At 52.2% G+C, this 11,003-nt stretch overlaps 3 protein-coding genes across 3 annotated transcripts; 1 reads left to right on the top strand and 2 right to left on the bottom strand.

The window, feature by feature from the left end:
- Positions 1-3,149: 3,149 nt before the first annotated feature.
- On the bottom strand, positions 3,150-5,101 carry CABS01_07634 (uncharacterized protein; the record flags this gene model as incomplete). The annotated part of the gene is made up of 2 exons (XM_060540996.1): positions 3,150-4,753; positions 4,819-5,101. The coding sequence occupies 2 exons, from the start codon at positions 5,099-5,101 to the stop codon at positions 3,150-3,152; spliced, it is 1,887 nt and encodes a 628-aa protein (XP_060403164.1).
- A 1,805-nt stretch (positions 5,102-6,906) lies between these two features.
- CABS01_07633 (uncharacterized protein) lies at positions 6,907-8,232 on the top strand (the record flags this gene model as incomplete). Its single annotated transcript, XM_060540995.1, has 4 exons — positions 6,907-7,122; positions 7,181-7,535; positions 7,596-7,781; positions 7,838-8,232. The coding sequence occupies 4 exons, from the start codon at positions 6,907-6,909 to the stop codon at positions 8,230-8,232; spliced, it is 1,152 nt and encodes a 383-aa protein (XP_060403163.1).
- Positions 8,233-8,366: 134 nt separating this feature from the next.
- CABS01_07632 (diaminopropionate ammonia-lyase) lies at positions 8,367-10,640 on the bottom strand (the record flags this gene model as incomplete). The annotated part of the gene is made up of 1 exon (XM_060540994.1): positions 8,367-10,640. The coding sequence occupies one exon, from the start codon at positions 10,638-10,640 to the stop codon at positions 8,367-8,369; it is 2,274 nt and encodes a 757-aa protein (XP_060403162.1).
- Between the last annotated feature and the right edge of the window lie 363 nt (positions 10,641-11,003).

Raw genomic sequence — 11,003 nt, 5'->3', positions numbered from 1 at the left:
AAGACTGGAAGATTCCGATGGGGGCGGTAGACATGTGCTCGAACGGGGGCTTGCAGAGAGGCTTGACGCAGGTCCGAATGTAGATGCTGATGCTGATGCTGATGCTGATGATGAACCTGGAATATTGTGGTGATGATGTACAGGTACTGTGTCTTGCGTAGATGCTGCCGAGCGCTTGGGCTGCGGGACTGTGGACCGTGGGCTGTGCGGGTGGGGGAACTTGGAAGAAGGTGACGCCCAGACAAGTTTCAAGTAAGCATGGGAGATCCCAAGGTTTGGACAGATGGTAGGTACTCTGGAGTCTGGAGTCTGGAGTCTGGACGGAGTGAAGGCGGGTAATGTATTCAGTATGTGTGGTTTGGTTCGACCGAGTATTATCTTTTCGTTTCTTATTCTTGAATGGGCTTGCTTTCACTAGGTACTGTGTCTCGCTGAAGTCCAGACTCCAGAGTCGTGGTCTTTGGTACTTACCTCTAGACTACTCCGTACCTATAGTACCTTAGGAAAATGGTGGCAGGCAGCGGATTGAGCCACTTTAGTCTTTCGGTTCTCCGGCAGTTGACGTGGGTTTCTTTGCTTTCCCCTAGTAGACAGTTTCAGAGGTTAAATAGCACTCGGTTCGTACGAATAGCAGCAGTTCTGACTTCCCTTTGGTAAGTACCTAGTTGTCGCAACGACGAGTATCGGTACTACTATCACGACCTGACTAAATTGACGGGCTCAGGTACCGTACCTTAGCCTTGGCCTTAGTGGAAGTGAAAACGTCGAAAAGGGGGCGCCATCCAGGAACCGTTCTGAGTGTCACGACAACATAATTGGCGAAAAACAAATAGGGGTCTAGGCATTTCACCCTCATGAATAGCTACTTGTTCGAGTTCACCTTGGTGTACGGATATGACTAACTAAGGTACCTCAAGTATGCAATACTTTCACTTGCTGACCACGAGTACCTTACTAAATGCGTACCTATCGCAATCACCTTCAAATTCTCTACCACCATGCATCAGTATCCGTACTCTACACGAGGACTATGTCGGGCGCACGTCACTTGAAGAAGCACAGAAAAAACCGTTGCTGTGCATTCCAGAGAAAACATGAAACAATTGGACAAAGAGCCATCACTCTGTCGCCAGGGTCCAGGGGTAAGGGGTTGCGGGAAGGACATTCGCGCTATTTGTACCACTTTACTTGACTTCTGTACTGTGCAGTAGAGAGAAACAAGTACTTTGGCTTCCTCGCCATCCACGCCAAGTCAAAGCTACAGCGTGTCTCATCTCAATCGAGAACAAGTGCGCCTGTATCTGAAGCCACGAGACCTCTCCCAGCTTCGGCGCCCGCGCCAACCTCTGCTAGCCCAAGGGGCAACGTGCTGCCCGGCGCTCGGTATTGGTGCTGAGCTCCTGAGCTAGCGATTCTTCTAGCGCTTAGACTGACAGGCAGGGGGGCCGACGATCCGGCATTTACACTGCATGCACTCCTGCTGTGCGACTCAACCCCTGAGCACATCGGCCCTCACATACACGCAGTACAGTGAGTGGTACGGATATATGTCTTTGCTCCAATACATTGTCCTAACGAATCTGTCTTCATTGCGGATGCCTATGAGTCTGAACTCTGGACAGATGTTGAGGACACGGATCGGTACGGAGTAGTCTATGTACTCATATATCTGAGTCTTCATCCACTATTGAGATTGTACATCATCACACGTCCACCACCTCACGTCATCTTATTACAGACGGGTCTTTGGCTGTGGCTGTCGCTATTGACAACCGTAACCCTGGGAGAGGGCGCCGTTGGATCATGATGGGCGGATGGCAATGAAAGATGAGATGAGAAACGGGAAATGGGAAATGGGGAACGGGCATCTACATAGTCCCACTGCCACCCCGATTGAGGTGTGACAAAGAGCCGAAACTCCACCTTTCATCCCCAGTCCTGACTCTTGATTGATTAGTTCATCATCAGAAATTCTGAATATTCGTCAGTGAAGTGTCTTTGTCATCTCACAGTTGTGTGTATAACGTATGAGATGACGAGAAACCGAGTGCGGGTCTTCCCCATCCCCTCGAAACCCCACGTGGGATCAGTTTGCAACGTTTAGAAGACACGCGTGTCAGTCCGTTTGTGCTACAGTGCTACCAGTGACCACATTCATCCCATGTTGCTCATCTGTCTATCCGCGAATCACGAACCAAAAGCAAACCAACATGTAATTAAATGCACGGCGAACGCATATACTCATAATAAGACATACCCAGGAAGTCGTGAGCATAGCCTCTCGCAACTTTTGAAGAACCTGCTCAGTCCACGTTGCAATCACACTCTGGCAGACGGGCACACGATTCCCCATATATTTGCGCAAGCCTTCATCAAACCGTCTGCTCGTCATTCCCGATCCCAGACATCGCTCTCAGGAGACCCAGAGCCGTGCTTTCACTCTCCAAAGCTTGAACAAGCTCATCCCCGTCCAGTGCTGTTCAGTGTCGTCATGGTCCATCTATCTGGCCCTTAACCTCTATTCACCCGCGACGCAGCTTACGCAGCCCCCGCACTCCCTCATCGCGGCTCATCATGCATCCCTTGCGCTTCTTCCCGAAAGCTGTTCTGGGTGTTTCCCGACCCTTGACCCCTGACATTGACTAGCATTGTTGATTTTGAATGCTTCGGCCGTTTCTAGATGCATCAAGGCAGGTGTGCAATGCGCTTCATATATACTGTTCCCAAGTGATCACTACGGACGAATTTTGTCTTCACCTTGGTCATGCCACAGAACGAATGCGGCCCTAGGCCAACTGCGAGTCTTTGACTATACAAACATATTCATGGGTCAGGGGCTAAGCGTTGACGAAAAGTTTCCCGAAATTTGACAATTCTCTCCATCTACCGTCAATGTATGATCGGGAAACAGCCTACCAGGTTACTCCGCATCACCTCCATGTTTCTTTCTTGTGAATTTATACTGCATACATTTTGATAGTACATTGATATACCAGATGGATGTAGCCTACGATATACATGATACTAGATACAGAGGGATTTAGTACATAATTATACAGGTTTAGTGAATCATGAGTGCTGCCCGCGGCCCCCGCAGGACCCCCAAGGCCATTACGACACGAGATGCCTGCTTTCTCTCGTGGAGCCTCTTACGCCAATGCCGCATCCGTCGACATGCTGCTGCCGCCAGCGTTGTGATCATCGTCGGAGGGCTCAACGTCGTCCGCCAATCGCCCAATCATCTCCTCGTACGTTGGGTGGAATGGCCATGCCATGAAGGCCTCCATCAGCTCCATCCACTGCTTCTCGCTCAGGACTCTAGAACAGAGCTCCGCGTGCCCCGTTCCAGTCAGGCCGCCCTGGTCTGGGTCCCGCAGGCTGGGGCAGTGCAGCAAGATGCCCTCCGCCGCCCCGGGCCAGATGCGCTCCAAAGACTTGCTGACGGGCTCCAGGCCCTGTGCCAGCATAGAACTCCGGAACAGCTCAAACATGTCGCCCGCTCGCGAGGTGCCCGGCCCGGACTGCCGGAGGAGCGGATACATCGCTTTGGGCTGGATATCTAATAGACAACACTCGACGTTGGGGAAGAATTCGTTGGGGCTGACGGCGAGCGGCTCGTAGGGTCGCCTGTCCCAAAGCATCACCGGCGGGTCTTGCCGAAAGATGTGCAAGTTGTCCCGGATGACGCGGAAGTCGATGAGGAAGTTCTTCCCCATTGACGAGACCTTGGCCTCCCACGCCTGTTCGCGCTCTCTCAGCTCCGCGTCCGGGATGGCTTTGGTCGCACGCAGTCGGCTGAGCTCGTACATCTCCGCTAATAGAGCCGTATTGCTCTCGGCGTCTTCCTCTTGTGTTTTTAGTGTGTGCCGCAGGAATTTCAGGCGCTTGAAAGACTTTGATGTATTCGACGTGTCCATGGTGCCGGCCGCCAACTCGTCTTCGAGTTCCTTCAGCTCCGTCACGTAGGGCCGGCTGAGATGCGGCGTTTGCACGCCTGCGTGGCGCCCAGGGCCGATAGCTCCTCGTTCGGCCTGCGTTGTAGACTCCAACTTCCGTCCCTCTGGCATCTCCAGCCCGTTATCTTTCATCCTTTCCAGTGCATCCCTTGTGCTGTCGATATCGATCCATCGATCGCGAACGTGCCAGACGTCCCTCTTGGAGTCCGAATTCGAATGCGCCTCCGTGCCGGCCACTACGCCGAGCCACTCGCACGCAAACTCGGCCTCAATCGCCGACTTGCGCCGCCCTTGAATGTTCCTTGCCAGGAACGAGCGCTGATCGTCGTTGTTGGCCCACACCAGCATGCGCACGAGGCCGTACTTTTGGAAAAGTGTGCCGGTGCGGATGCTGCTGATGAGCTGAAAGAGCACCATCGCGGCGACGCTATCAAAGTTGCGATACCGCTTCTTGGGGAAGAAGGAGAGGTTCGCCGTCACAAGGAGGGTGTCGTTGCGCGTAGGCTCGATGCCAGGGCCCCTTGGCTTAGGGACCTGGTTCTGAATATGGCCGAGCACCTCGTTCAGCTCGTTCCAGAGGATTCCGGACTGAGGTATCAGTTGTGTATTTGGGTTTTCGAGTAGCGGCTCAAGGAAGGGTCGATAAACATCCTCGTCGGGTTCCATGAGGATGTGGGTGCGCGGCTGGAGGACCTCTGAGAGCTTGCGACTCCAGACGCCGGCGCCCGGGTTGATGTCGACCAAGTCGCAGCCAACATGTCTTTCGAGTGTAGGACCTATGTATTTGAGGATATCATCTGGTGGCGATCCCAATTAGCATCTTGGTCGGTAATGCGACTGAGTACCGACATTACGGACGCACCGCACAGCTTCTCGTCCACGATATTGACACGCGACTTGTCGCCCTTTGCCTTTTTCTTCGGCTTGGCTTTCTTTGCATCAGTACTACTCTTTCCCGCCTTCTTGGAACGTGATGGCATCGACCAAAGTCCCGTTTCAGCCAGCCTTGACGCCGTCGGGGTTGTCTCCTTCAGAACGGTCTGGGCGATCGTGGCTTTCGTTGCGGCAGCACGTCTACCGGGTGTCTGCGCAAGACATTGTAAGGGAGGACGCCGCGCCCACGTGCGACGCAAGCAAAGCAGCATTTGGGTATGATAACGGAAGTCCGTGGTGCGAGACGTGCATTGGGGGGGCTTCAAGAGAAACCCGAGTGTCGCAATTCAGACAGCAAATATTCTGCCGACGATTACCGCCAGCTTCGGGTCCGCCGAGCTTATCGATAAGCACTCCACTCGGTCCCGTAGTGGGGCCGAGAATTCAATGGAAGTTTTTCGGCTCCGCACCTTCGGATGAAAGACCTGAACATATGGAATGGCCTTTCTTGAAGAAGCTGTGTGTGATCTAGAAACGCCAGACTTCAAGGCTAGTTTTCATGCATTTCTGCGTGATCTTTCATAGTACTATGCAAGGAAGTCACGCTAGTCCAAGAAAACCCGGCCAACCTCGCTTGCCCCTCAGTTCAACCGGAGAGCATAGTGTTTGAGGAAGCCTCTAAGAGAATCTTGCTACCGGCATAAGGACAATTGGCACGTTATCAATCATTCACATCCATTCAATGACAATTCGTGCGCAACCTATCACGTGGGAAAGTTTGCTATGACGGAGAGAGAACATTGTGATAATTGACGAGCAACTGGGCAAATTGGTTATCAACGTTTCTCTAGTGTACTTTAAACGGCCCAACGTGCGTGGTGTGTCTAACTCTAGCCGCCACTTGCAAGGGTCACTGAGTAGAGTGGTTGGTCAATTCTCGAGGAGTTCCTTTTTCGAGTCCTGCAAAAACTTCCAGAAAAGCCAGCGAATAGCCTGTCAAAGCTGAAGGGCCAGAAAAGACTAGCTTGAGACTAGCAATGCACCTAGCATGATGCAAGGCATCAGCGGAGAGAGAGATTCTAGACCAACCTGCCGGGACGGAGCATCCGGGGACCATTTAATGAGATGCGACGGGAGTCTAAGATCTTACCTAGTGTAGACGTACGGAAGCTGATTATCCCAATGATTCGTGAACCATAGGGACGATCTTGCATCGCCTCAGTGCATTGCCAAAGATGCTTAAGGATTCAATGGTGCGACATGCAACCCTCCAAAAGACGTCTTCATCACGCTAATAAGTGCAAGGCAACAATGACAGATGATCTTACGGGATCTCTACGAAATCGTGGTCTCGCCGAGGATCTCATCACCAATCAACGATCTGACACATCAGGAATCAAAGACAGCCTCTAGGCTGAACTGCGTGGTGAAAACCTTGTCAGCTCAGTCAAAAATCTGCCCAAGCGTATTATGATTTATGATTAGCGTGCCCAGCGTGTCAGCAAAGTCTGTCTTTCATGGAATTGCTATCATTTTCTTCTAGTTTTCTCGAGACCTTGTTTCACTCCGAAGTCCGAGACGAGATGGCATCAAACACTCGATGTCAAGCTTGTGATGCACGCAGCTTCCCTAGTATCGACTAGTCCCCGTCGGGAGGCTTGGTCACTCAAATAATTGTGGTGGCCAATGATTACTCACATCGTGCGGGGCGACCGAGGATTACTATCCCAGATTTTGGGAAGGTATTTCTTTTTTTGATGTGAATGGCATCCTTGCATTGATTCACCGAGGCCTGGCCCCCTACGCGAACATGATCCAAGAGTTCGCTCGGTTGCCTCAAAACATGTTGCCGGATGGCGTCTTCTGTATTCTTTATGTTTGAGCTTCGACCCTGACGTGTGATGGGGTAGTGGAAGCGAATATGTTTCTTTTTCCCAAAAAGACTTGACATCTTCATCGGAAGCGGAAAATCTGCCTTTTTAATCTAAGATGAGCCCCGACAGTGAAAACCACTGACGTGAAAAGTTTCCGGTCTGCCATTTTTGTTTTCTCCAGCGTCCTCACGTATCTCCGCACAATGAGCTCGAAGAGTCTAGCAGGCCTTTCCGGGCGAAATGCCTCCTCTACGGCGCCATTCGTGATTGACGTTTCAAAAGACCCGGCGCCTAGGGTCGTCGCTTCGATATGGGCTATGATTTCGGTATCGACGGTCTTTCTGTTCTGTCGTGTTTACTGCAAAAAGATCAGATCCCGTGGCTTGTGGACAGATGACTATCTCTTGGTGGCGTCTTGGGTAAGAGACTTGTTGGACCGTTGGAGGAGCTTTCATTGCTGACGATCCATCTCTGGAGATATTCCTGCTAGTCTCGACGTCTCTCACCACAGAGCTTATGAGACTCGGGTTTGGAAAGTCCCTAGATTTCTCAGCCCATATTTTCACTCTGTCGTCTGTCAACGTCGTCATGAATAAGGTCGCCTTGGCCCTCAGCAAAACGTCCTTTGCAGTCACAATGTTGCGCATTGCGTCTGGAAAACTGAAGGTTTTCATTTGGTTTCTGATCATATCCATGAACGCAGTCTTGGCAACCAGCGCTGTTGTCGCTTGGAAGGCGGCCTGCGACAGGCCGTCAGACTCTTATGAAGCTGTCCTACCCGGATCCTGTTGGCGAGTGGAGGATTCGGTCATTATGCACATGGTGTCGAATGGTGAGCAACAGATGAATTGAGCTGAATATTTGCAAATAGCAAGTTGACATGATATTTCAGCATACTCGGCACTGGTTGACTTCATCTTGTCGCTGCTTCCATGGCCAATGATATGGAGACTAGGCTTGAAGCGCCATGAAAAGATTGGCGTTGCTGTAGCTATGAGCCTCGGTGTCATTGCAGGGTTAGTCGGGGTGATCAAGGTCATCAAAATCGTGACTATTGCCGAGGGCGCAGATATACCATGTGAGCATCGGAATGGTTTCCCGGTACCCACGTGGATCTATCTAATCATTTTACAGATCGTCTATCTCTGCTCTTTATATGGGGACAAGCCGAGATCAACGTCACAATCGTTGCGTCATCTATCCCCGTTCTGCGAGTCCTTTTTACGGAGATGTACGCAACGTCGAGATCGGACGAGAGAAATGGATACTTGAAGTCGGATGGACAGAGTGCCTTTCCAACAGAAATTGGCATGAATACTCTAGAGGAGGGAAGGAAGATAGAAGAAGAGACGAACCGGAATGTTCTGCTCGCCATGGGTCCATCGACGGCCACCAACTCCGCCATGAGAGCTCACGAGACTGAGATTGGATACAATGCAATGGACGAGATTACGCAGGGAACACATAAGCACACGTTGAGGAACTCTGAAAGCTACGAGGGAATTGAGTTAGCGAGAGCCCTGAGGTGACAGGGAAAAGCTTGTTGATCGAGATATGCAATAGCCATTGAGCAATAGACTCGGATAGCACACGCAGTTGTATTCATTTCGCCTTCTTTTGTCGACATTTAGCCTACTAAGTATCTATGATCCAGGGTCGATGTCTAAGCGCAAAAATCCTGAATCACGGTCTCCATCACCGATGCCACTTCCCGGATGCTCTCCACGCTCACCCATTCCTCCTTGCCATGGATCCCAAAGCTTTTGGGACCATAGACAACCGATGAGATACCGACCTCGTTCAACAATGCAGCGTCGCACCAAAAAGAACATGCAACAGGCTCTTGCGCCTCACCTAGACACTTCGAGGTAGCAGAGACGAAGGTCTTGATGAACTCATCGTCAGGGCTTTGCCCAAGCGGAGGCCGCGAGAAGGTCTTTCGAGGAGCAGCATATTTGAAATCCGGATTGGACTTGGCGATACTGCTCAAGATGCTCTCAATGTCTTCAAGGATCCTCTCTGTAGTCTGTGCCGGAATGGTTCGAAACTCAACGGTCAAAGTGCAGCGTTCCGGGTAGCTGGAAGGCTCTTCGCCACCCTGAATGAGGCCGGCATGCAAAGATGCCTTCCCCAGTCGAGAATCGGAGGGAAGTGACTTTGAGTACTCAAGGAGTGCCGTCTGCACGGCGCCTGCGAGCAAGATGGCATCTACACCATCCTCGGGCCTAGATCCATGAGCCGCAACGCCGAGGATGTCGATTTCAACCCAAATGAATCCCTTATGAGCGATCGCCATCTCCTGGTTTGTAGGTTCCGGTATGATGGCAGCATCGGCCCTCCATCCGGCCCTGATGACCTCTTCCGTGCCTATGGAGAAGTTCTCCTCGTCCGCGACTGCGGCGAGAATGACATCGCCCCGTAGAGGAGAGTGTGATGTAGAGCTGCATCGAGCCATTGACGCCATGGCAGCTGCTAAGCCAGCTTTCATGTCCGCGCTTCCACGACCATAGATTCGTCCTCCGTCCTCCTCCTTCAGTTCTCCACTTAGAGGATCCAGGTCTGGCGAGTAACTCGAAAGACTGACGGTGTCAACATGCCCGTTGAGCATGATGGACTTTCCTCCTCCTGTTCCGCGGAGTACACCGACCACGGAAGGTCGGCCTTGCCTCTCTTCCAGCCAGTGCGCTTCAAAGTTGCGATATTGCAACCACGCAGAAATGTAGTGCGCAATCTCGCCTTCGCCGGCACCTGAAGCCTTGGATAAGTCTGGGTTGGAAGAGTCGATTGACGTGAGGATCTGCGTCAACGTGACCGGGTCATCCGTGGACACGTCCAACGGGATCTTGTAGTTCCGTGGACCCTCTGTATTGAGTAATACCACGACAGCGTCTTTGGAAAGACAGGTTGGGCGTGGGCTTACTCCGGCAAGCCGCCGGAGCGCTGCGACAGTGGCACCTCCACACGGCCCGCTGTCCACCCCCTTCGTCTGGAGATACTTCACGGCCTCATGGGCTTCGAAGTCCGAGACTGTAGCACTGGCATCAATGCCTGCACGAAGATCATCGAACGCCGTCAGAGAGACAGTGCCGCAGTTGAGCCCTTCCATGATGGTTCTCGAGGTATGAACCGTCACTGGTTTACCGGCCGTCAGGCTCGTCCATAGACACGGAGCGGTATCGGGTTCGACGGATAGAACTGCGCAATCTCGTCCATCAGACTTGCAGTGAGACACGACGGCATGCGCCAGAGATCCAACGCCGACTGGAGTCACCATCAAAGTCGGCTTCAGCCCGTGTTCGGCCACCTGCTGCTCGGCCTCGCGAACGAGGGTGGAGTAGCCCTCGACAATCCAAGCAGGAATCTGCTCGTACCCCACGAAAGCATTGTCTTGAATCAAGAGACCGCCCTTGACTGACTTTGATGCTTGCCAGGCTTCCAAGACAGCGTCGTTATAGTGGGAGTTGCTCACGATGACTTTGGCGCCCTCAGAAGCGATGTTGGTGATCGCCTCACCGGCAACACTGCTGGGAACGTAGATGTGCGCAGGGATGCCTAGAATCTTGGCCATGGCCGCAACGGCTCTACCGTGATTTCCCTCCGTAGCTGCGTAGAGGGAAAGGTTGTTCGTTTGTGCGGCCTTCGCGACGTCGGCGAGGGGCGTGTCGATGGACAACTGTAGATGAGTCGTGATGGCGCGGTATGTTCCCCATGATGCGCCCAAAATCTTGAAGGATGGAAGTCCTAGCCTATTGCTCTCATCTTTTATGTAGACTGCTTTCACGCCTAGTTCCTGGGCGATATCCTCGAGAGAAACGAGAGGGGTTCTGGCGAAGGCGGGCAGCTGCTGATGGAATGCCTGTGCGAGAGATGCATCGGATACAGGCTTTATCGGCCCCGTGCTGTCATTGATGTACACGTTTCTGCGTGTGGTTGTCATGGTTGAGTACTATGATCCTGTCTTGATGCTAAAATTTAACTTGAATTGACGCGGAGAATGGCGAGAATGATGGAGGGAACTTGTCGTTTCTTATACGACATTTTGTATGAGGGCTTGTTAGATGTATATGGTACCAACGCAGACCGATCACCATTATTAGATAGCCATACTCGAACTTGAGGAGTTGTTAGGAGCATTGTTGAAGCGTGAATGTGGACTCCGTGAATCGTCAAGATGAGGGGCCGGGAAGTGGGGACGTCTGTCGGGGAAGGGCGCAAAAGGCGCGGGCTACGCCGAATAAGTGTTGACCGATCGATTCGCAATTGCTGCTTAATAAACAGTTCCGCCTCGACCAGGTGTTAG

Source organism: Colletotrichum abscissum (assembly GCF_030869225.1).
Source record: "Colletotrichum abscissum strain IMI 504890 chromosome Unknown Scaffold_16.1, whole genome shotgun sequence".
Lineage (NCBI taxonomy): Eukaryota > Fungi > Ascomycota > Sordariomycetes > Glomerellales > Glomerellaceae > Colletotrichum > Colletotrichum abscissum.
This window is presented reverse-complemented; position numbering and strand designations above follow the sequence as displayed.